Raw genomic sequence first — 26,328 nt, forward strand, 5'->3', positions numbered from 1 at the left:
CAGCCACCATCACCACCACTACCATCATCACTACCACAACCACCATCATCACCACTACCACCATCACTCCACTACTGCCACTGTCACCGCCACCATTGCTGCCACACCATCACCACTCTATCACCCACCACCAACACCATTGCCTATCACCGCCACTACCACCCTGCACGCACATTAATTTTTGAGGTCATAAACCAACAAAAGAAAATTTCTATTGAAAACTCATTTTGAAGACATTTTGTTCTGTAGGAAAATGTTTTCCGCTGAAACAACAGAGCATTAAGTAATTAATGGTCTGAAACAGTCTAATTAGAAGTCAGACAGATCAATGTGAGTCCAGTTCCTATGACTGGTCTCTGCTTTAATTTTATAGTATCTAGCATGAAATATATCCAAAAAGAACGAATAAGAACCAAAGTAAAGGAAAGTAGCATAGAGTTTTCATCCATAAATAGTTTCCAAATTGGTTGATCAAACACCCAAAACATTCAACAGATCCACATAAAGAAAAGCAATATTAGGTTCAAACTCCAAACAAAGATAATAAAATAGGTTTATCTCAAATTCAGCTGCAAACCAGTCTTTATTTATTCCATTGTCTCTCACTCTCTCTCTCTCTCTCTCTCTCTCTCTCTCTCTCTCTCTTCTCCACAAGGCATCATTGAAGGACTAAACGATTGATTCCTGAAACTGAAGTTGTTCTGCTCCAAGCACCACTACCTCATGCTGCAGAATGTGCCCTAGAAAGATGAGATAATTAGAACACAGAGAAATCTATAAGTACATCTTATAACAGTTTTTGAAATTAAATATTTTCAAACATCCAACCAATATAACAGATTAAAATGTGACATAGTAATATGCTTGGAAGAAAAATGAGAATGAATAATTGATACGATACTCGGTATATATTCTTGCTAGTGGTCCAGATTATATGTGATCTGCAAAACCAACTGAAGAAATTTTCAAGAAGGAACATTGTGAAAAGAACAATCAGGAGCACTCAGAAAACGCCATTGCGGACCAAGAAAAACATAAAAAACACAAAAACAAAAACAAAAACAAAAGCTAAAGCTAAAAAATTTGAATATAAACTTCAATTTAAATGGCCAAACACCAGCTATAATGGGAAACAGATCAGTTTTTCCGCTAGTTGAAACAAAAAGCCACCAATAGCAACAAAAATTTTAAAAATAATATGCCGCACTTCTGTAGATTGCAAATGAAAAGGCCACAAAATGGCCAAGAAAATGCATTAGTTGTTCCAACTGGGTTCACTCAAACAATGTTGTGTAGGCAATCAGGCAAACATTTTTTCCTCTGAAAACAAAATAAAGTAAATAAGCTATCAACATCTAATAAACAATTATCACATGTCTACCCTGTTAACTCTGCTACTTTTACATGTGGGCAATAAACCATAGATGAATTAAAGAGATAAGACTTGTTGAAATTTCATTTATAAGATGGTTTTCTGGGTGAAAAAAGAATAAAATCGAAAATAATTTAGGACTTTGTATATTTAGCCCAAAAATAAATAAATAAAATTGGACTTTATTGGGATTGTAGAATTTTGAAAGCTCTTGGCATCATGAACATTTCATTGCAAGATCACTTTTTTTTCTTTTTCTTTTTCCAAGTTCCTTAAGAAGGGTCAGAATACAAACCTATACTACTGGGTAGTCCCCTTAGGGACCATTGAAAGATATGAATGGGATATGAAAAAAGTGAAAAAGGTATGGGACCAGTCACAAGAAGATTTAGGGGCAGTGGTGCTTAAGCACTAGTATGATGGACAAAATCCTTAGAGAACTAGTGACTTGAATAATCACAAAAGAACCTAAAACCTTGGTGTAGCTACCGTAGTAAAGTTATAACTTATAACCACTTAGACATAAGCTGGGAGTTCACCAAACTTTGGAATAATGACACATCTGTAGAAGATTTAAGCTTAGTGATCCCACTTCAATCCTAATTTGAATATCACAACCTAGATCAAGCTTGAGGTGAAATTATTGGCAAACCTAGAACCATGGTTACCAACGGTTGCACACAAAGAGAGAGAGTTATGTTTCATTATACAAACTCTGCATATGTCTATTAATGCAATTCTAGATATTAATTGATCTAATAGATTCATCATTACCCTTCATAGTATTTTCATACCTGATCCAAAAACCAATAATCTTTTAATGTTTCATCTTGACAAAATGTAAAATTCAGTCTATCAACATCGTTTCCCAACTTAGGAATGATGAAGATTAATTACCATTTGATTGGACTGATGCCCATGCCTATGAACCAGATTGGACTTGGTAGAGATCCCTATGAAGAACTTTCAAAATCCATGCCAAAACAAACCAAGAGGAATGACAACAATTAGAAATAACTAATCACAAATAAACAATTTACACCATTCAGAAACAGGGAGCCTATAGGCATGCGCAAGATAGATTATGAAAAAATCCATTACATTATACAAGATAGGGAACAATTGGTAAAGGGCATATGCCAGTCCAAATACTTTGCAATAGTTGTGACAAACCAAGTTGTGCATAACATTCATGCATCCATTCATGTTAAGAAATTCTTTGATTTAATTGCATTATACATGTGATACGTTTTGCTAGAAAGCAACATAGAATTGTTGTGCATGAAGAGAAGTCTAAGCGAAAAAGTTCCTTTTTATGCTTCATAGCCTGAAAAAAAATTCAACCAAAATAAAAAGAAAGAAAAAGAAGACATACATACACCAATTCAAGGTGGAGAAAAACTTGCACAACATCACGTAAATATCAAAATGACACTAATGTTAAGAAATTCACATTACTGACACCACCAAATAGCATGGAGTAACATCAACCCAACAAAAATATAGAAGTCACTCAAGCCTATTCAACTAAACCATCATCCTTTCCACATGCATCTTGATAAATACCTACTGCCATTCAGGATCTCAAATAGCCTGGTGGCTGTCTGTCCATGCCATTCTACAGGATGAAACTATCACTCTTGGAACTGGATGGCTCACTCATCCAACCTATATCTCTTTGCCTTTGACAAATCCGCTTTATTCTTGGCTTCACATGCTTCCATCTGTGCTTGGAGGGACCTAATAGGAACAAAAGAAACACTTTCATTCAGGAAACAAAATGAAAAAGGAAATTCACAATGATTCGGGTAAGTTGCAGATTTTTTTTTTTTTTTAAATTATGCTTAGTTACTTGCATGTATCCCTATGGTTAGTTTGCTTCAAAAAATGTATAACTGGAAGAATAAATGAAAGTGCAAATGAAATCATAACAAAATGTCATAATGGATTTTTATTCAAGAAAAAATAAATAAATAAATAATTATGCGTATAAACGTTCACAACTTTGCAAAAAAAAAAATATATATATATATATAAAACATGTTGTCTCAACTCCACCACGAGCCTTTGGGCATCTGTAGTTTTCAATGAATTCAAGAACCAACAAAAAAAAAAAAAAATCATTTTTCTTTTTTTTAATCACCTTCAGGAAACTTTCCCGGAAAATATTGATGTAGTGTCTTTGTCACATCGTTACTGTTTTCAAAAGCCTTTAAAGCATCACATCCTGACCAACAGAATCATATAGGACATATATTATTGGGAGAAATGCCAAACAGTGATTCTTTGGAAAAAAAAATTACAAAATCATAAAAAAGTTTAAAATTTTAATTGTTAACATTTATAAGATTTACCATTGATTTGTAATAATTCTTTGAAAACACCACTGATGTGATATTTCCCGTATATTATTTGAAGTTAGAAAGAATTTATTTTTTTATTTTTTTTTTTTTGATAAATAGGTGTTAGAAAGAAATATATGAGATGAAAAGAAAGACTAACAAAATGAAGAATGATAATATCAATCATCTTAAGAAACTAAACAACTATGCCACATGGTATGACAGATTCATTTGCAATTGACCAAAAACAAATAACAAAATGGACCTTAGAGGTTACCCAAGCAATCAAACAAAAAAGAGAGAACAATGCAGTGAGATAGACATATAGAAGTAAAATGGAATGATAAAAAATAGGTTATGCTCATTTCAATCATGTTACCTATCCAGGAGTAATCTTTTATGCGATGATTGGTATTAGTATTATTACCACTTGATCATATTGCTGCAATTGGGTGAAACAAGGCTCTCCACATAAGTTCCTGCTTCAAATTGAGATGGACTGCTTCGAACCACTAGCTCCCTACGTTTTTCTTCTTGAGGATCAAAGAGCATTAGCTTATTTCTTCTCCTGTCGAAACAAAACTTGGCTAGTCCTTGAAAAACACAAGGATTTTGAATGATAAGAACAAGTATAACCGATTGTGATTTTGGTCTAGGAATGTCTCACACCATACTCTTTCATCACCCAAACATCTTGGCAACCATTACTGAGAGGAACAAGCACACAAAGGCACCCACCAAGGGCACCAAGCCGAAGCTTATGACGGTGAGCATACTGCAGAGTTGGCAATGGCATAATCTGGAAATTTTCATCTGCCAAATGAAATGTAGCAATAACATCCAACTTATTCGAATCCGTGGTTAACCAATGGACAGAGCCACTAACAAAAATAACCGATGGGCATTCAAATATAAAAGGGTTACCCAGATAAGAATAATCCTCAATCCTTCTCCATGAATTGGTACTTTTTGTATACACACTGACTATAATACTATCAGTACAATCAGATATACAGAAATAATAAGAAATTCTCGCAACTTTGTAGTCATCATTGGGTGAATCATAGCCAAGTCCATAACTATCACAAAAAAAATTTATAAAAAATATGAAGACTTTTTAGAAAAAGGTGAATTAGGTATATTTCTAGACTGTCTAGTAGATGGGTTAATTAAAAAGCAACAGCGATTGTTATGGAGCATCAGCGATTGTTATGGAGCATCAGTAACAAGCCATTACACGAAACACGCAAAGACCATCGACCATGATTAGGGTATTGATTTGGTGGGAATTTTAGGTGCAGAGCAGCCAATGAATAGTGACTGAATTGGGATGATTTGAGAAGGACGAAGTAGAAATCGAGAGAGCTGGATAGGAGGATGAGTTGGTCGTGTTCAATGGTGTTGCGATTCAGGTGGGTTTTGATGAAGTGAGGGTTGGAGATTAGAGAAACCATGGTTTCGAAACAAACCTGAATTGGCAGAGAGTGGTGATAGGGAGTTTGAGAGTATTTCGATGATAATCTCTTCGGAAAGGTTCGCCATTGTCGTATTGTGAGAGCTTCAGAGGTGTTGAGAGACATGATAGTCTGTTTCCTTCCCAATTGTTCAATCTTGTACATGCATTTAAGTCAAGGTTATTGCATTGTCCTCCTCAATCTGAGACTCTGGGAGCCACGAGATTGGGATGAAGCTAACGGGTAATTTTGGGTAATTTAAATAAATATATTTTTAAATTTTTTATATAAAAAAAATTGTGTTCAAAAGTAGAGAGATGATATGTGTATTTATCTAATAGCATCCTCACCAGCTTACCTAAATTTCATCCTAAAATATTATTAAAAAATGCGTTTCTTATTTTAAGAATCACTTTTTCATCTACCTTCCCAACAAACTCCCTATCGTTTTTCTATTCTATTAAAATAATATTTTTAGTTGTTTTTAAATTTGAATATTTTTTTAATAATAAAATAATTAAACATTATAAAATAAAGTAAAAAATGGAGGCTCAAAGGCAACTCCATGTTTCTTGCTATAAAGTCAAATAATTACAGAAGAAAGCAACAGAAGCCATGGGCTGGACGTTCTGGAGATCGACCGGCCAGATGTTCGGTTGGACGACCGGCGAAGCAAGTTTTGCCCAGATCATTTCATCTAGGACATCCGAGTGGACGACCACTGTCAGATATAAGGGGGCTACAGTGACTGTAGCAACCCTAAATTTAAAAGGTTGTGTAAGGGATCTGGTGGAGAAGGATTTTTAAAGAATCAACCTCCCACCACTTTCCTGCAGTCATGACCGGGCTAGCATCAGGTTCTATCTGAAGCATGTTAACATCAAGCACCCCATCATCATACCATTTTTCCTTCACCACAGTCTTGGTTTCTGCATCTCGATATTTTTTGAGCTTTCTTAGCATCATTTTCCGGTCACTGGGCTCTTATTCGACCTTTTTGGTAGTTTGGACATCATCCATTATTTTCTCGGGTTCTTCTTTCTCTTTTCCTTTTCCCTGTTCTAGAGCTATCTTCGTCTGGATCTCTTCTATCCTTTCCCTTTGAAATTGTTCCAGTGCTTGTTCTTTCTAGTCAGAGGTGCAACCTCAGCCTTGCCACTAGCACCAATTTCTTCTTCATTCCTAGTCTCCCCCATTTGTTCCTCCATATTAGACTCCTTATCACTTAACCACACATTGCTTGTTTCCGACTGGATCGGATCCCACCATCCCAGTTGCACACAGCTTGTATCCTCTTCTTCAAAGAAGTAGAGATTATCTAGATCCTCTTCCAACTCGGTCAGGTCTTATTCCTGTTCGGCCAAATCATTTAGGCGCTGTTCTTGCCAATCATTCTGATTCTGCCCTAACTAGCCTTTCCCAATAACGTTAATGCTGAGAAAGTCTGGCAATATGACTACTAGCTTTGGTTGATCGACGGCCAAGATGTATAAGCTAGGGTCGTGCTCCTCTACGAGTGAGGCCCATTTTTCTATGACTTGGGCATTAGGCAAGCCCTTATCTAGTGCATTCTCCTCTTTCTCCATTTTTACTGCCATGAGCCTGGATTGGGTTTGGGGTGTTTGATCCATCATGCACATGTCTGTGCCTTCTAGAATAACCACCTCTGATTTTTGTAGGTGTTGATGTTGGTTTGGTTGTAATATGTTGGTGGGTGAGTGTTGTGTGGGATGTATGCAGTTGCTGGGTGTGGGATGTGGGATAGGAGTGTGCGTCATTGGGGATTGGCACGTGTTTGGTAATTTGTATGTTAGTAGTATGTATCGTCAAATGTGGTGTGTTGATAGGTGATGTCGTTGGGGGTATTGTTTGGTGTGGGTTATATGATAGATGGAGTTGTAGCAAGTGTGGGGTACGATGTGAAGTGGTGGTGGGCTGGTAATGATGTGCATGTTTCTGGGGGGGAGGCGAAGGGGATGTGTGTGTGTGGTTGTGTTGGACATCAGAGTGATGTGGTGGTTATGTTGTTGTTAGTGGCTGTTTGATGCCGCGTTGCACGCGTTTGTGGTGTAGGCAATTTAGTTTTGAGACGTGGGTGTCTGGTAGTATTTATTTAGGTTTATTTGTATTTTGTGGAGGTATAAAGGGCGGTTGACATGAAGGGGGTAGTTTGGTAGGATGTATTGATTGAATCGTGGTAATTTGGGTGTAGGTATAACATGTCCGGCGCGAAGTGTATGTGTTATTTTTCGACAATTATAAACTGTACATGCTAGTGTGTTATGTTACGATGTTTGCCATGTAGCGTGCATATTAAGTAAGAGCTTGGGGGATTAGGAACAAAAAAATGTGGGTCGTATCCAACTGTTGTTGGGGTTAATGTATCAGTGTTTTCAGCTTGCATAGATTGTGATTGATGGGGCTCTGAATATGGGCTTTGATGTATTTTGTGTTGATGTTTGGTTTGATTATAATGTGTTGGTGGGTGAGTGTTGTGCGGGTTGTATGCACAATTCTATCGTGGCAACACGTGATGTGGCCGGGTGTGAGATGTAGGATATGGTAGTCATCATTTGGTTGGCGCTTGTTTGGAAATTTTTGTAGCAGCAGTATGTATCGTTGAATGCGGTGTGGTAATGGGTGATGTTGTCAGGGGTATTTGTATAGTGGGGTTTGTGTGACAGTTGGGGTTGTCGTCGGTGTGGAAATGTTGCTTGTTGTGATTGGAAGTGGTGTGTTGTTTGTTCAATAGTGATTGGAGAGTGGTGTGCTATTTGTAACTTTATTTTCTTTTACCCTCTTCGAGGACGTATTGTCTTTGCTTATACTTTCTTTTTTCGTTTTGGTTAATATTAATTTATTTCATTGTTGATAAAAAGTATAAATTTAACTATTAAAATTCGTTCAATCAAACTAGTTTGCTTGATTTTTTTGTCCACTTCATGCGATATTGTACAATGACATGACAATTTTGGTTTTGGTGGAACCTAGTATAGTAGAGAGAAACTATACAGGACCCAAGCCAACTCACACATGGGTGTCAATATGACATGAGTTACAGGTGGATGTTTGCTCAACAAACAACTAATCCCTAAACCTGATTGGCTACTTCCAGGTGTCATCCTTTGGCAATTGCTACCGTAGGATTTAAGCCAATGTCACCCAGTTAGATTCCCACTTTCCTTTTCGCTACCAATTCTTTCCCTTTATATTCGAGATTTCAAAATAAAACCCCAAATCCGAAAACCTAGATCACTTTCACCCATCGCCATTGCCATCGCAATCGCATTTAACCCAACAATCACCTAAAGGAACTCAAGAAAAACAACTAGTAATCACTCTAGATGGAAATTCACTCAAATTGCCTAAACTCCCTCTAGAACTCATCCTTGAAATTCTATTACGATTACCTGTCAAGTCTTTGCTTCGGTTCAGAAGTGCATCCAAGTCTTGGTGCACCATGATATCTGGGCCACAATTTGTGAAAAAACACCTCAGTCTCGTAACTAAGGATGACACCATCAATCCATTAAGGATCATGATTTGATATCTGTTTCATAAGATAAAATCATGTTCTCTGGACTCATTTTTAGACGGGCCATATGGCTATGCAGTGAATCTCAATTATCCATTAAAGACTCGACGCCTAAATGTTGGGATTGTGGGCTCATGTGATGGGTTGGTATGTGTTTAGTTTGTCAAAAATTGTGATGACATCATTTATATATGGAATACAATAACTGGAAAACGCAAAATTTTGCCAACTTTTGGGAAAGGATTTATTCTTGCCACTTCTTATGGGTTTGGATATGACTCCTCCAATGATGATTACAAGGTGGTTAGGATCAGTAATTTTAATGATTCACTTGAAGTTAAGATTTATTCCTTAAAGAGTGAATCATGGAGGAAGATTCAAGATTTCCTTAGCAATATAATTGGTTTTCATTCTATGGATTCAGTTAAGCTTGTGAATGGATCACTCAATTGGGTTGGAATCAATCCTAGTGATCACTCTTGGGTTATCATAGCTCTTGATTTAGCGGAGGAGACATAAAGAGAAATTCCACAACCTAATTATGGGAAGGAGTTTTCTAGGTTATTAGTTTGGGCTTTGAAAGGAAATCTCTGTGTTGTTTGTGAGGAAACTTTTACTTTTTCTAATGTGTGGGTAATGAATGAATATGGAAGAAAGAGTCATGGACTAAACTGCTCAGTATGACATACTTGCCACAACAAAGGCCTGTTATGCGGTCACAACCTTTGTGGTATTTGAAGTGTCACGCCCCTGAACCCGCCCCTAAAAGTTTGGGCATGACCACTTCGGAAACAGACCAAAGACCCGATATGTATAACTTATGGGGCCTGAATGGAAGCATTAAACAACACAAAATAACATCCATTGAGCTAATACTACATGCCAGGATCATACACATAATATCGATAGTTCATCACATAATAATCACACACATAGCTATATATATATATATATATATATAAACAGATATACAGACCCATCCCCGAGTCTGGGGATGTAACAAAATTAGGTTAAGAGAAGTTAATCATGTTTTACAAAGTCCGACAAAAGGTTCAGTACACGAAACCAAAAGCTCTGCAAGGATTCCACAAAATGAATGAGCCTCGTCTAAGGGTTTGGTTGTGGTGTAATAGCAAAAGACAAGTGATCCAAGTTGGATTAGGACTGACTCCAAACTGAGTACCTACAGAACAGACATAACACAGAGTGAGCGAAGCTCAGCAAATAATAATACGTAGACAATTCAATGATTAGCTTGAACTACCATGTATAAAAGTGCAGAGAACTTATGGTTAACCTTATCCTGTAATTATTCCCAAAACGGCCTTGGACCCAGTCTTTAAACAGAGTGGCTTTAAGCCCAACAATATACAAAATGGCCTTATGCCTAATAGATTTTACAGATCGGCCTCTGGCCTAACAGACTTTACAGATTGGCCTCTGGCCAGATATTAACAGAGTAGAGTAATTCCAGAGTGATGCGGATGTACACTGTTATCCCAGATAGGCAACCCAAGAGGGGGTGAATTGGGTTATTAAAAATTTCACAATATTAAAAATAACACAATATTCAGAATTTTAATAAATAAAAAAAACAGAATAATAATTATCAATATAAAAGTAGAAGAGATAGAGAGAGAAAATCAAACACTGCGATTTATAGTGGTTCGGCACGCCAGGCCTACGTCCACTCCCCAAGGAACCTCCTTGAGAATTTCTTTACTATCAATTGAATAAATACACCACCAAGCTTGTGGATTTGGCACAAGACTTACTCTTATCTATTGAGCCTCACTCAACAATAAATGCCTTACCCTTACAAAATCTCTCACAAAAATAAGGAATAAGAATAAGTGGTAATTGAACCCACTTTTACAATAATTCTCTCACAAAGAGTAGATATGAAAGTGTAAGAACAAAAGCTAGACTTAGATCTGAAAGTGAAAGAGCAGAATACTCAGAATTTTGGAGCTCACAGAAATATTTTCTCTTCAAGTTCTTGATTTTTTCTCCACATCCAACACCTCTATTTATACACAAAAATATACCCGTTGGACGCTCCTTGCTGACGTCATGGCTTACATAAGCACGCTCCTGACGTCATCGCTTACATAAGCACGCTCCTGATGTCATCGCTTACATAAGCAGGCTCTTGATGTCATTACTTACATAAGCACACTCCTTAAATTTAAATAGTCAGCAAATGATAAGAATTAAAAAAATAAAAATAAGATTGATTTTTTTCTTCTTGTTTTTTTTCAAACATGGAGCCACCGTTTTTGTAGACAATTTAATACAAAGTTCACAACTTTCAAACAAACAAATAATTTTCTCCATCTAGTTTATAATATATATATATATATATATATACATATATACATAACTCCATCTTTTTCTTCTTGTTTGATTATAATATAATATAATCAATGTAGTGTAAAAAATTTAATAGCGCACGTGATGTATTCTGCATATAATGTTATATAAGTTCTAATCAAAATTTTGCATACAGAAAAATCTCTATAAATAATATTTATGATGGATCTGAAAATATATGTCCTCTTTAAAATATTGTATATGTTGTAAAGATTTTATACTAAATATTTTACCACTCCATATTAATTTTGTCAAAATAAGACAACCCATAAATATCAAATTTGTCAAAATAATACAACCAATCAATCATTTTTGTCAAAATAATATAATTAATCGATTTGTCAAAAGATGAATAGTAATTAACCCTATTTTTCAAAAAGTGAATAGTAAAGTTTTTGAAAATATTTAAAATAATCATTTTTGTCAAAATAATATAATTAATCGATTTGTCAAAAGATGAATAGTAATTAACCCTATTTTTCAAAAAGTGAATAGTAAAGTTTTTGAAAATATTTAAAATAATATTTAACATATATATTTTTAAAAGATAATATTATTTTATTTAAATAATATTTAACAAATATATATATTTTAAAAAGATAATAATTTGTGTCAAATAATATGTATATTAACTAATATATTTTAGACATCATCAAAATTAAATAATATGATTAGCAATCTCCCCCTTTTTGATGATGGCAATATTTGTATGGATTTGACACAAAATAAATTTGACAAAATATTTGACAACCCTGCGGCATATAATTTTGATAATGGTAACCCTGCAACATATAATTTTCAAAATCATATTTTTTCTCCCCCTTTGACATCATCAAAATAAAGATGAAGATAAGAAACAAACATAGTGGATACAATAATTTGGGTGGCCAAAAATAAAATAAGGGGCCGGCTGTCTTGTCGGAATCATTGTGGGGATTTTGGAGCATCTCGAGCGCAGGAAGTATGGACAAACAAAAGATTTGAGCAGAGATAGCAGATATGCATCGAGGAATGGAGCAATGGAGTGTATAAAAAGTGACACAGATCAGAGGCAAAGATACAAAATCATCAAGTGTTTTGAGAGAAAAATTTGTTTTAGCTTCTTTTGTAATCATGTCATTCCTTACCTTGGCTATCAATGAGTCGGACCTGCATGAGGTGCCTGTAATGCAGGCAAATGAGAGAGTACCAGTGACGCAGGCACATGCTATGCCTGTAAATGAGGGTTCTAGTGGTATTGGCAATCGAAATGATTTCGATGCTATTAATCACACTGTGGCTCTTAGTACACAGGCCATGACTGCAGTTTCCAATATGGTGCGACGATTACAAGCAAGAGTACAAGAAAATCAGCAATGGAGAGATGAGGTGTGCTTGTTAAAACAACAAGTAGTGAATATGTGTAAGGAGAAGAAAGAGCTAAAAAGAAAAAATGCACAGTTGGAGAATGCAGTGCAGTATTATGCAACGGTGATAATGCCAAGACTCACAGAAATCGAAAATAGAGAGAGGCATGTAACAGAGGCTCATGAAAAATTGTTGAGAGAAGTGAAAAAGAAAAAATCTGTGAAACCTTCTGAAAATTTACCTGTAATCGAGTAATATTTTCTTTTTCTGAAATAAAATTGTGAGCATTTCTTCCTTTATTTATTTATTATTATTCTTATTATTATTTTTTTTTTAAATTTTGACTTTGCACAAAAAAATTGTTTGTTGGTGCAGATAAGGAGTATGGCAGATAAGAAAAAAAAAATGTATATATATACTCCTCCTAAAATTATGCACAGAATATACACATGCCCTTTTTTATATATATATATATATATATATTTTTATAATGATTGTTAATCTCAAAATATGAGTCTCCCCCTGAGTTAATGCACTAGAAATTTCATAAAATTGAAGAAATAAATTACCAATCTATGACACCAAAGGCCCTTAAGATCTGGCCATAAACAACTACACCAAGTGCACTAGCAAAAAAGGAGAAAATAAAAATAAAAACAAATACTTCAATCAAGGTAGAAGCAACCAATATTAAATCCAAGAAAATTTGGAGCACATATAACAAGTAAAAAAATACAACACAGTGCAACAAAAATTTTAACATGTTGATCGGTGATAACCTTGATGAACGGAAGAAATTGAGACGATTGGGTAGATCGGTGACGAATTTTTGTAGATCGGCAATGGATCTTGATGGATCAGTCACGGATCTTGATGGATCGGTGATGGAACTTGATGAATCGGTGAAGATGGTGATGCAGATTTCGGGTGGAGAAGTGATGGAGTTTGGAAGATTAGTGAGGGATTTGGATGGATGGTGATAGTGATGAAAGTGATCGATGATTTTGTGGATGGTGGAGTTGGTTGTAGGCTATGGTGATGGTGGAGATGGAGTCGGCTAAGGGTAGAGGAAGAAGGGGAGAGCGAGACAGCAAGAGAAGGAGAAAAAGAAAGAGTAAGGGAGAGAGTGGGTGAGAGATAGAGACGGAACGGAAGAGAGAGAGAGAAAAATTATATATATAAATATATGTATATTATTATTATGGTTATTATTTTTTATAATAATAATTATTATTACAATATTTATTTTATTTAATTATTAAAAAATTATTTTTTAATATAAACATTATATTGGAGTATTCATCATACCAAGTTCTGTTCTAATATAACAAAATTGTTCTTCATTTAGAGGCTTAGTAAATATGTCAGCTAATTGACAATTTGTAGGCACAAATTCGAGTTCAATGTCACCTTTGAGTACATGATCTCTCAGAAAATGATGCCTTATTTCAATGTGTTTAGTGCGTGAGTGCTGAATAGGATTTTTTGAAAGGTTAATGGCACTTGTGTTGTCACATTTTATAGGAATATGATCATAGTGAAGTCCAAAATCTTGAAGTTGTTGTTTCATCCAAAGCAATTATGCACAACACCCAGCGGCGGCAATGTATTCTGCTTCAGCAGTTGACAAAGCCACTGAGTTTTGTTTTTTTGCAAAACCAAGAGGTGAGTGAGTGTCCAAGAAAATGACAAGTGCCACTAGTGCTTTTTCGGTCAAGTCTACATCCCGCAAAGTCGGCATCTGAGTAACCAAAAATTTCAAAGGTGGTTCCCTTAGGATACCATAATCCCAAATTTTGAGTGCCGACAAGATATCTGAAAATGCGTTTGACTGCGATGATGTGTGACTCTTTCGGTGCGGATTGAAAACGTGCACACATACAAACACTAAACATTATGTCGGGCCTACTTGCAGTAAGATAAAGTAAAGAACCAATCATACCTCGATATTTCTTCTCATCTACGGGTTTACCTTGCTCATCTTTGTCGATTTTTATTGATGTGCTCATTGGAGTTGCTGCAGGCTTTGATGATTCCATTTCAAACCTTTTGAGTAGATCTTTGATATATTTCGTTTGATTTAAATGGATTCCATCATTAGTTTGTTTAATTTGTAGACCAAGGAAGTAATTTAATTCCCCCATCATACTCATTTCAAACTCACTCTGCATGTCTTTAGCAAACTCTTTGCACAAATTTTCATTAGTAGCACCAAAAATGATATCATCAACATAAATTTGAACGATTAGCATATCTTCCTTTTTGATTTTTATAAAAAGTGTTGTATCAATTTTTCCTCTACAAAAACCTTTGTCAAGTAGAAAATTACTCAATCTTTCATACCATGCTCTAGGAGCTTGTTTCAAGCCATATAAGGCTTTTGAAAGTTTGAAAACATGATCCGGGTATTTATGATTTTCAAAACCGGGAGGTTGTTCAACATAGACTTCCTCCGAAATGTACCCATTTAAAAAAGCACTTTTAACATCCATTTGATATAATTTAAAATCTTTAAAACACGCAAAAGCAAGTAACATTCTAATAGCTTCAAGTCTAGCAACTGGTGCAAAAGTTTCATCAAAATCAATTCCCTCTTCTTGATTATAGCCTTGAGCTACTAATCTAGCTTTATTTCTAGTAACAACTCCAGATTCGTCCATTTTATTTCGAAAAACCCATTTTGTACCAATAACGGGATGATCCTTAGGTCGAGGGGTCAAAAACCAAACTTCATTTCTTTCAAATTGATTTAATTCTTCTTGCATTGCTAAAATCCAGTTTTCATCATTTTCAGCTTCTAAAAATGATTTTGGTTCAATTTGTGAAACAAATGCCAAGTTACCACAAATATTTCTAACAGAGGAACGAGTTTTTATACCTTCCGCCGCATCACCTATGATGAGGTCTTTGGGGTGGCCATGAGCATACTTCCATTCTTTTGGTAGATTTGAGTCATTTTCTGGAAGAGCATATATTTCTTGAAGATTCTCCATTGTCATTTCTTCGTCATGTTTGCGTAATGGATTTTCTTCATTTTCCTTTTTATAAATACTCTCCATGCTTGGTTGATTTTCTACAATATCATTACTTAAAAGATTCTTGGAAATAATATCGTTAGATTCATCAAAAACAACATGCACAGATTCTTCAACAAGTAGAGTTCTTTTATTAAATACTCTATAAGCTTTACTAGACATAGAATAACCAAGAAATATAGTTTCATCCGATTTAGCATCAAATTTTCCTAAATTATCTTTATTGTTATTTAATACAAAGCATTTACAACCAAAAGCACGCAAGTGACTAATATTAGGTTTTCTACCTTTCCAAAGTTCGTAAGGAGTTTTCTTAAGAATAGGTCTAATCATGGCACGGTTTATAACATAGCATGCAGTGTTTACAGCTTCCGCCCAAAAATATTTAGGCAAATTATTTTCACAATAGTACGAGCCATTTCTTCAAGAGTTCTATTTTTTCTTTCAACCACACCGTTTTGTTGAGGAGTCCTAGGGGCTGAGAAATTATGATCTATTCCTAAGTCATCACAAAACTTAATAAAATCATCATTTTCAAATTCTCTACCATGGTCACTTCTAATACTACAAATATTAAGATTTTTCTCATTTTGAATTCTTTTACAAAGTTTTGAGAAATTATAAAAAGCTTCATTTTTGTGTGTTAAAAATAATACCCATGTATATCTAGTGTAATCATCAACACAAACAAGGGCATAAGATTTTCCTCCTAAACTTAATGTTCTAGATGGTCCGAATAGATCAATATGCAAGAGTTGAAGCGGTCTAGTAGTTGAAACGATATTTTTGGATTTAAAAGAAATTCTAGTTTGTTTTCCAAATTGACATGCATCACAAAGTTTATCTTTTTCAAAAACAATTTTTGGTAAACCTATGACTAACTCATTTTTTGAAAGTTTGGAAATTAAATCAAAATGAGCATGTCCTAATCTTCTATGCCAAAGCCAACCATTATCATTTATAGCAGATAAACATTTAATGTTAAAATGAGAAGATAAATCATGTAAATCAAACACATATACATTCTCATGTCTATAACCTACAAATAAAGTTTTGTTTTCTAAGGTATTTTCAATAGTGCAATGAGTTTTCTCAAAAATAACTCTATAACCTTTATCACATAATTGACTAATACTAAGCAAGTTATGTTTTAAACCTTCAACAAATAAAACATTTTCAATAATAGGAGAGGGATTTTTACCAATACTTCCTACACCAATGATTTTACCCTTGCTATTGTCGCCAAAAGTCACATATCCGCCATCCTTTGGTTGGAGTGTGGCGAACATAGCTTTATTTCCAGTCATGTGCCTCGAACATGCACTGTCGAGATACCATCTATCGTTACTGGATTTTGTCTTGAAACATACCTACAAAAATTTGATTTATCTATTGGTACCCATTTTTTCTTGGGTCCATAAAAGTTAGAATTTGATATCCTTGAGATATCCTTAGGAACCCACATCTTTTTTATTTTAGCAAAAGGATTTCTTTTAATAGGACATGAAGGTGAAATATGACCTTTTGTTCCACAAAAATGACATGTGAGATGAGAGTGATTAGAAGATGCATATACAAAACCATTTTTGGCAGTTTTTACTTTTGAAAAAGGTTTATATCCAATTCCGGCTCTACCAAAAGTACGGTTTTGATTTTTAAGAATTTTATCTAAAGTCTCTCTACCTTGAGTGAACTTTGAAAGAGTAGTTTTCAAGTCTTCAATATTTTCTTTTAAAATAATTTGCTCATTTTTTAAAGACTCGTTTTCTTTTTGCAATACAACTAAATGTTTTTCAGAAATTGAAGACTCTTTTTGAGTTAAAATCGCATTTTCCTTTTTCATTTTCATGGCTTCATTTTCTAAAACATTTATCTTGGAAGTCAATGATTCATTTTCTTTTGATAAACTTGAAATTACTTTCTTTTGACAATTATTTTTCAAACTAAGTTTCTTAAATTCTGCATGTAATTCATCAAAAGCTAATTGTAATTCATCAAATGTAAAGGATTCGTCATTTACCTCATTTTCATTTCCAAGTGCCATTAAACATAGGTTAGCAACCTCGTTTTTGCAAACTTCGGTTTCTGTGTCGCTTTCATCACTATCTTCTCCCCATGCTGCAATCATAGCTTTCTTTTTGTCCTTCTTGAATTTTTTCTTAAGTTCTGGACATTCTGATTTGTAGTGTCCAGGTTTGTTGCATTCATAGCAGGTTACTTCAGATTTTTTGTGATTTTCTCCTCTTTGAAAATCCCTGTTGTTGAAGTCTTTTCTGAAAAAATTTCGTACACCTTGTTTCTTTCTCACAAACCTTTGGAACTTTCTAGTGATGAATGCCATTTCCTCATCCTCATCTGAATCATCTTCCTTATCCTCTTGATGTTTCGAGGTGGATTTGAAAGCTATTCCTTTCTTCTTGTTGTTGTCATCCTCTTCCTTCCCTTCTTGCATTATGAGCTCATGAGTTAATAGAGATCCCATTAACTCATCTAGACTTAGCTTTGATAAATCCTTGGCTTCGGTAATGGCAATGACTTTTGTCTCCCAACTTTTTGGCAATGACCTAAGCACTTTTCTTACAATTTCAGCATTAGTATATATTTTGCCAAGAGAAGTTAAACCATTAATAATATCAGTAAAACGAGTAAACATTTGAGGAATAGTTTCATCAGGCTTCATTTTAAAAAGTTCATAATTATGGACTAGCAAACTGACTCTAGATTCTTTAACTTGTTCGGTTCCCTCATGAGTCACTATAAGCTTGTCCCAAATTTCTTTAGCGGTTTTACATGTGGAAATTCTATTGAACTCGTTGGCATCTAAAGCACAGTACAACATGTTTGTAGCTTTGACATTAATTTGGGCCATTCTAGTATCTGATTCATCCCACTCATCTTCAGGTTTTGGTACCCTAAGTCCATCTATAGTTTTGGTAGGAATTTTTGGACCATTACAAATAATTTTCCAACATTCATAATCATTAGATTGAATATGTATGGTCATCCTAGTTTTCCAATAACTAAAATTTGTGCCGCTAAATAGAGGTGGCCTATTAGATGCTTGTCCCTCGGGTAAGGAATAACTAGGGGTTGCCATGATCTACTCTGAGACGGTTAAGTCACAAAAACTAGAGTCTAGGCTCTGATACCAATTGTTATCCCAGATAGGCAACCCAAGAGGGGGGGTGAATTGGGTTATTAAAAATTTCACAATATTAAAAATAACACAATATTCAGAATTTTAATAAATAAAAAAAACAGAATAATAATTATCGATATAAAAGTAGAAGAGATAGAGAGAGAAAATCAAACACTGCGATTTATAGTGGTTCGGCACGCCAGGCCTACGTCCACTCCCCAAGGAACCTCCTTGAGAATTTCTTTACTATCAATTGAATAAATACACCACCAAGCTTGTGGATTTGGCACAAGACTTACTCTTATCTATTGAGCCTCACTCAACAATAAATGCCTTACCCTTACAAAATCTCTCACAAAAATAAGGAATAAGAATAAGTGGTAATTGAACCCACTTTTATAATAATTCTCTCACAAAGAGTAGATATGAAAGTGTAAGAACAAAAGCTAGACTTAGATCTGAAAGTGAAAGAGCAGAATACTCAGAATTTTGGAGCTCACAGAAATATTTTCTCTTCAAGTTCTTGATTTTTTCTCCACATCCAACACCTCTATTTATACACAAAAATATACCCGTTGGACGCTCCTTGCTGACGTCATGGCTTACATAAGCACGCTCCTGACGTCATCGCTTACATAAGCATGCTCCTGTTGTCATCGCTTACATAAGCAGGCTCTTGATGTCATTGCTTACATAAGCACACTCCTTAAATTTAAATAGTCAGCAAATGATAAGAATTAAAAAGATAAAAATAAGATTGATTTTTTTCTTCTTGTTTTTTTTCAAACATGGAGCCACCGTTTTTGTAGACAATTTAATACAAAGTTCACAACTTTCAAACAAACAAATAATTTTCTCCATCTAGTTTATAATATATATATATATATATACATATATACATAACTCCATCTTTTTCTTCTTGTTTGATTATAATATAATATAATCAATGTAGTGTAAAAAATTTAATAGCGCACGTGATGTATTCTGCATATAATGTTATATAAGTTCTAATCAAAATTTTGCATACAGAAAAATCTCTATAAATAATATTTATGATGGATCTGAAAATATATGTCCTCTTTAAAATATTGTATATGTTGTAAAGATTTTATACTAAATATTTTACCACTCCATATTAATTTTGTCAAAATAAGACAACCCATAAATATCAAATTTGTCAAAATAATACAACCAATCAATCATTTTTGTCAAAATAATATAATTAATCGATTTGTCAAAAGATGAATAGTAATTAACCCTATTTTTCAAAAAGTGAATAGTAAAGTTTTTGAAAATATTTAAAATAATCATTTTTGTCAAAATAATATAATTAATCGATTTGTCAAAAGATGAATAGTAATTAACCCTATTTTTCAAAAAGTGAATAGTAAAGTTTTTGAAAATATTTAAAATAATATTTAACATATATATTTTTAAAAGATAATATTATTTTATTTAAATAATATTTAACAAATATATATATTTTAAAAAGATAATAATTTGTGTCAAATAATATGTATATTAACTAATATATTTTAGACATCATCAAAATTAAATAATATGATTAACATACACAAATTCTTTCAACGTTCACATAAGTTCACATCGATTTCCAATCAATATAAATGTTAACGTTATTACTTGCGACGCACTGAGCGTTAATAATAATGATTATTAATGGTAAGTAAATGTACATCTACGGTACTATTACTCACAGTGTTGTGGTGGAGCGACAGCCCCTTCCGGTATATTCCCTACATACACGCACAGTTCAGAGATTAGTTTATTTTTTGTTTAAAACAATATATGATTCGTTGAACTTCAACCGAATTTATAAACATTGAGGAGGCATCAAATACTGATTTTAATAATACTAGAGGGCTAAACAGATAAAACGGAGCAGACAAAAATTTCTAGCATGGGCCGCACGTGCGGCTGTGAGCCCCGTACGTGTGGCAGTAAAGCTCGCACGTGCCTTTTTTCCAGTAGCCAATGACCCAAAATGCTATGTTTTCCGCACGTGTGGCCATGACCCCCGCACGTGCAGTTGCCCTGTTTTGTGCAGTCCAAAATACAACACATCCCCACCAAGGCTAATGCAATACAAAGTCTAAATTGGAGGAATTTGGGACATTATGAAGGCATAACATTATTTTTAACATGAATCAAACACAACCAACTCTTTCCTCCTTCAAAGTTACAATTACAACTCAATTCTCTTTAACATATCACATTATATATATGCAAAATTATGTGGCTCAACATACAAACCAAACAATAGGATGTAGTCCCTTTGTATAACGCCAAACTAGTTCCCAACACACTCAAGTAATAAAATATATTCCAAGTTAAGTAGTGATCACACACTAAATTGCCATTACAATCCCTAAGTCACATGATTGTGAGGAAAACTCACTCAAATTCAAAAGAAGAGTTGTAGGAGATGAATAAATTTACATCAAGCTTAAGTCTCTCAAATTCCCAACCTTCTTCTTGAAGAACTTCTCCCCCTTCCTCTCAAACCCTCCTCTTATCTAATCCTTTCTCTCAGGAGATATTTTTAAGTAAGGCTTCTAAGTCAAATATGTAAGGAACATAAATATATATATATATATATATATCTAAAGGTGAATAAAGACAAAATTTAATTAGTTTAATCATTCTGAATCAAAATTTTACAGAAAAGCATACTATGGTCTAAAAATTATGCTGACCTCAAATATAAGGTCAATTTTAGATAATTAAGCTTCTAAGGTTTCCAATTTCTGATCCAAACATTATAATTGTAACAGATTTTTCTCTTATGTAATAGATATGATTCTCTAATCATAAAATTCACCCACTTAAATTAAATTTCACATAAAATTTCACAATAAGCATATCAATGCACAGGGTAAGGGACTAAAAGCATACCAGAAAACATATACGAGGGTCGGGTTATTACATGAAGGATGGTGAAATTTTGGTGAATTTTGGTGGGGCACTGTTCTTTTATTACACTCTCCCCCCCCCCCCCCCCCTAAATAAGTTTGGTCCCTCAAACTTGTTTTACCTTAGGATAGGAACAGATGCAGATACTGGTGTTGCATTTCCCCTTCTTTTTCCCAAGTAGCTTTGGTTCCGTAATGTTCTTGCCACTCAACTTTTACCATTGGAATCTCTCGACTCCGTAACTGTTTCACTTGTCGATCCAGAATCTGAATTGGTTTCTCATCATATGTCAACTTATCATCCAGAATGATTTGGTGGTAATCAGTGACACGAGACGGATCCGGGAGATACCCTCGAAGCATAGACACATGGAATACATTATGCACTTGGCTCATACTTGGTGAAAGAGCAACTCGGTAAGCTACCGAACCCACTTTTTCCAGAACTTGGAATGGGCCAACATATCAGGGTGTTAACTTACCCCTTTTGCCGAACCTTGGATGCCCCTTCATCGGAGTAACTTTCACAAAAATATGATTACCAACTTCAAATTCCAAATATCTTCGTCGGTTGTCCGCATAACTCTTTTGTCTACTTTGGGTGGTTTTCAGTCTTTCTCGAATAGTCTTAATCTTTTCAGTTGTCAGTTGGATAAGTTCAGGCCCTAATAGTGTTCTATCTCCAACTTCAGCCCAGTATACGGGGAAACGACATGGTCTGCCATATAGAGCTTCGTAGGGTGCCATCCCAATACTCGAATGGTAACTATTATTGTACATGAACTCTACCAACGGTAGATGAGCTTCCCAACTTTCCTGATAATCTAAAACATACATTCGGAGCATATCTTCCAATGTCTGTATCGTTCTCTCGGATTGTCCGTCTGTCTGAGGGTGGAAAGCTGTGCTAAACTTTAATTTTGTACCCATTGCTTCCTGCAGACTTTGCCCGAATCTCGAAACAAATTTTGGATCCCCGTCTGACACAATTGAGACCGAAACACCATGGAGTCTTACAATTTCATTCACATAAATTGCAGCAAGTTTATCTGCATTATACTGAGTCTTCACATGTAGGAAGTGAGCGGACTTAGTTAATCGGTCCACAATAACCCATATAGAATTCATACCCCGAGGAATCCGTGGTAACCCTACAACAAAATCCATGGTCAGATGTTCCCATTTCCATTCTGGGATTGGAAAGGGTTGCAACAATCCTGCTGGTCTCTGATGCTCCGCCTTTACTTGCTGACATTGCAAACATGTAGAGACGAACTCCGCGATCTCCTTTTTCATACTTGGCCACCATAAATTCTGTTTCAAATCCTGGTACATTTTAGCACTTACCGAATGCATTGAAAATCTCGAGGCATGTGCTTCTTCCATCAATTTTCGTTTAAGTTCCAACACATTGGGGACACATATTCAGTTTTCAAATTTGAGTACTGAATCCACCAAATTGAATCCCGGTTTCGGTTTTGTCTCTAACTCATCACATATCTTCCTTAAAGTTTCATTTTCCATTTGACGTAGTTTGATCTCTTCAAGTAATGTCGGTTGGGCCATTACTGCTGCTACCATGGCCTCTTGTCCATACATCACAAGGTCTACCTTTATTTTATCCAATTCAATCACTAACCCTTTTTTCCCCGTAAACAAATTCGCCAAATTTCCCATATTTTTCCGACTAAATGCATCTAAAACCGTATTGGCTTTACCAAGATGGTAATGGATCTGCAAATCATAGTCTTTAATAAGCTCTAACCATTGCCACTGTCGCATATTCAACTCTTTCTGGGTGAAAAGATACTTGAGGCTCTTTTGGTCTGTGTAGGCTTCGCAAGTAGTGCCATACAGATAGTGTCGCCATATCTTCAAAGCGAAAACTACTGCTGCTAGCTCAAGATCATGTGTGGGATAATTCTTTTCATGGGGTTTAAGTTGTCCGGAAGCATAAGCAATAACTCTTCCATTTTGCATAAGTACACATCTAAGTCCTTTATGAGATGCATCACTGTAGATCACAAATCCTTCAGTACCAGATGGCAAGTTAAGGACTGGAGCTGTAGTTAACTTCATTTTTAATTCCCGAAAAGCAGATTCTCGCTGGTCTGACCATTCAAATACGACTCCCTTTTGAGTCAGTTGAGTAAGCGGTACAGCGATTTTGGAGAAATCTTGAACAAACCTCCTATAGTACCCTGGCTAACCCCAAGAAACAATGCACTTCAATTACATTAGTAGGAGTCGGCCAACGTATAATTGCCTTAATCTTATACGAATCCACAGATACACCTTCCTTCGTTATCACATGCCCCAAGAACGCTACTTCATGTAGCCAGAATTCACGTTTCTTCAGCTTTGCATACAACTTCTTTTCTCGGAGTGTTTGAAGGATTAAACGAAGATGATTCTCATGAGCTTTTGCATTCTTCGAGTAAATAAGGATGTCATCGATAAATACCACCACAAACTCATCCAGATAGGGCTTGAAGACACAATTCATCAAATCCATAAATACTGCTGGTGCGTTAGTAACTCCAAAGGGCATAACCAAAAATTGATAATGACCGTATCAAGTTCGGAAAGTCGTTTTCTCAACATCATCAGTTTTGACCTTTAGTTGATGGTATCCGGACCGTAGATCAATATTTGAAAAGACCTGTGCCCCTTGTAGCTGGTCAAACAAATCATCAATCCGAGGCAATGGGTATTTATTCTTGATTGTCACCTTATTAAGTTCCCTGTAATCTATACACAATCAGAGTGTTGTCGTCTTTCTTTTTCACAAACAGAATTGGTGCACCCCAAGGAGAGACACTTGGGCAAATGAATCCCTTATCAAGTAAATCTTGCAACTGAACCTTTAATTCCTTTATCTCAACCAGTGACATTCTATACGGAGTCTTAGAAATGGGTTGAGTTCCCGGCACCACTTCAATTGTAAACTCAATTTCATGGTCTACTAACTCCCCCGGTAATTCTTCCGGAAAAACATCCGAAAACTCACAGACAACTAGAATCATGTCAGTACGCCCATACATCACTTGCCCCTCCGAAACATTGCATTAATACCCCTGACACCCCTTCTGAATTAATTTATGGGCTTTGACCGCAGAAATCAAATAAGGTGGAGAAGTCACTCCACATCGCTGAAAGGTAGATTCCAATTGTCCTGTAGGGTGGAAACTGATTTGCTTAGTCAAACAGTTAATAGTTGCACAATATTCACTCAGCCAGTCCATTCCCAGAATAACATCGAAGTGAGTCATGTTAAGAGGCAATAAGTTGGCATATACCCAGATATCCCCAATTAGGAGTTCACAAGCAAAATATACAGAAGTACAGATCATAGAATCCCCCAAAGGTGAGGACACACATAACATATAGGATAATACTTCTTCGGGTCTATCTAAATTTTGAGCAAATAGTTTTGTCACAAAAGAATGGGTAGAGCCAGAATCAAACAATACATGAGCAAAATGACCGTGAACAATAAATGTACCTGACACCACTGTTGCAGCGTTTTGCACATCTCCCGGGACCAATGCAAACACCCTGCCTTGTCTTGTGGTGTCTTTATTGTTAACAGGCTTAGCAGCTGACTTGGTGTTAGGTGCTGGTGTAGACCCTGCTGAACTTGTGGCAACCTTATTACCATTTTATTGATTCCATTGAGGACAATCCTTTACCAGATGACCCGTTTTACCACACCTAAAACATGCTCCAGACAACCGATAATAAGTCCCACGGTGCTTCTTTCCACATTCTGAACAAACGGGAGTTAAATCTGAAGCAAAGGTGGAAGTACTAAAAGCCCATGAATTCTGTTTCTTGTTTGGTGGAGTGATTGACCCTTTTGACAATTGATTGTTTTGCCTTTTCCCTTTCCACTCGGAAATCCGATTTTGAGCAGCAATGTTTCCCTCTGTTATAACAGCTCTTTCCAACACATCAACATAGGTGGGTAGCTTCAACATGTTGACTCAGTCAAGGATGGCATTCCGAAGTCCGCCCTCAAATTTTTGCGCTTTCTTGTAGTCCGTATCCACCATATGAGGTGCAAACCGAGCTAGTTCTGCTAATTGGGCATCATATTCCGTAACGGTTTTGTTTCCTTGCCTGAGGGTTTCAAATTCTGTCACCTTTTTGTCTCGCATACTTTGAGGAAAGTACTTGTCATAAAACAGTTCCAAAAATCTATCCCATGTTAAGCCATGATGCACAGTTCTCGTAAGCATCCACCACCTTCGTGCTTCGTTTTCAAGAGTGAAGGCAGCAAGTTGCACTTTCTGGGCTTTGGTACAAGGAAATACTTCGAACAGCTTTTCTATCCCTAACACCCATGTTTTAGCTTTCATCGGTTCCATTCCTCCCTTGAATGAGGGTGGCTTCATCTTCTTAAATTCCCTCGTAAGCGTGATAGTTCGGTCCTCAGCATTAAAATCTTGTCCCACAGGTGGAGGTACCGGTGGCGGTGATGGTTGTGGTTATGGCTGCTGCTGTTGTTGCCGTAAAGTCTCCGCCATTTCCATGATCATTCTTTCCACTCTGTCCAACCGTACAGAAGTAGCATCTTCCGGGTCTTCTGTCCTTGTTCTCACCATATTCTACATAACAATCAATTACAACGTACACAAGGAATATACAATAAACATGGATCATAATCGTTAACGTTAGCAGATTACAGTTAACGTTGCCATCAATCTTTCCATATGCATTCAGAATATTATGCATGATGCCTTAGTCTTTTCTAGACATCCTAAGGCTCAATGGATTCGTGTGTGAGATAGCAACTCGT

At 35.5% G+C, this 26,328-nt stretch overlaps 2 protein-coding genes and 1 non-coding gene across 5 annotated transcripts; 1 reads left to right on the forward strand and 2 right to left on the reverse strand.

Moving 5' to 3' along the window:
- Positions 1–448: 448 nt before the first annotated feature.
- On the reverse strand, positions 449–5,376 carry LOC114296382 (uncharacterized). Of its 3 annotated transcripts, XR_014336503.1 has the most exons (4): positions 4,142–5,376; positions 2,939–3,112; positions 2,270–2,335; positions 449–740 (listed from the first exon to the last, which is right to left on the reverse strand). It is a non-coding gene; the product is annotated as an uncharacterized LOC114296382 (transcript). The 3 variants fall into 3 exon arrangements; XR_014336504.1 differs by lacking the exon at positions 2,270–2,335; XR_014336495.1 differs by having other exon boundaries at positions 2,270–3,112.
- Positions 5,377–7,018: 1,642 nt separating this feature from the next.
- Positions 7,019–9,222, forward strand: LOC145803373 (F-box/kelch-repeat protein At3g23880-like). Its single transcript, XM_082896634.1, has 3 exons — positions 7,019–7,106; positions 8,480–8,670; positions 8,863–9,222. Exons 1-3 carry the CDS (start codon positions 7,019–7,021, stop codon positions 9,220–9,222), a joined length of 639 nt encoding a protein of 212 aa, XP_082752760.1.
- Positions 9,223–25,513: 16,291 nt separating this feature from the next.
- On the reverse strand, positions 25,514–25,924 carry LOC145803502 (uncharacterized). The gene has a single exon (XM_082896810.1). It carries the CDS (start codon positions 25,922–25,924, stop codon positions 25,514–25,516), a length of 411 nt encoding a protein of 136 aa, XP_082752936.1.
- Between the last annotated feature and the right edge of the window lie 404 nt (positions 25,925–26,328).

This window comes from Camellia sinensis, chromosome 1, assembly GCF_055761805.1.
Source record: "Camellia sinensis isolate YWXY chromosome 1, ASM5576180v1, whole genome shotgun sequence".
NCBI lineage: Eukaryota > Viridiplantae > Streptophyta > Magnoliopsida > Ericales > Theaceae > Camellia > Camellia sinensis.

Excerpts from the sequence above, each read along its gene's own strand:
- LOC145803373 (XM_082896634.1), top strand. The coding sequence starts at position 7,019 with ATGTCGTTGGGGGTATTGTTTGGTGTGGGTTATATGATAGATGGAGTT. Across the intron at positions 7,107-8,479 it reads TGTGAAGTGGTGGTGGGCTG|GAACTCAAGAAAAACAACTA; the intron begins GTAATGATGTGC and ends AATCACCTAAAG. Across the intron at positions 8,671-8,862 it reads TGAAAAAACACCTCAGTCTC|TTTGTCAAAAATTGTGATGA; the intron begins GTAACTAAGGAT and ends GTATGTGTTTAG.
- LOC145803502 (XM_082896810.1), bottom strand. The coding sequence starts at position 25,924 with ATGAAGCCACCCTCATTCAAGGGAGGAATGGAACCGATGAAAGCTAAA.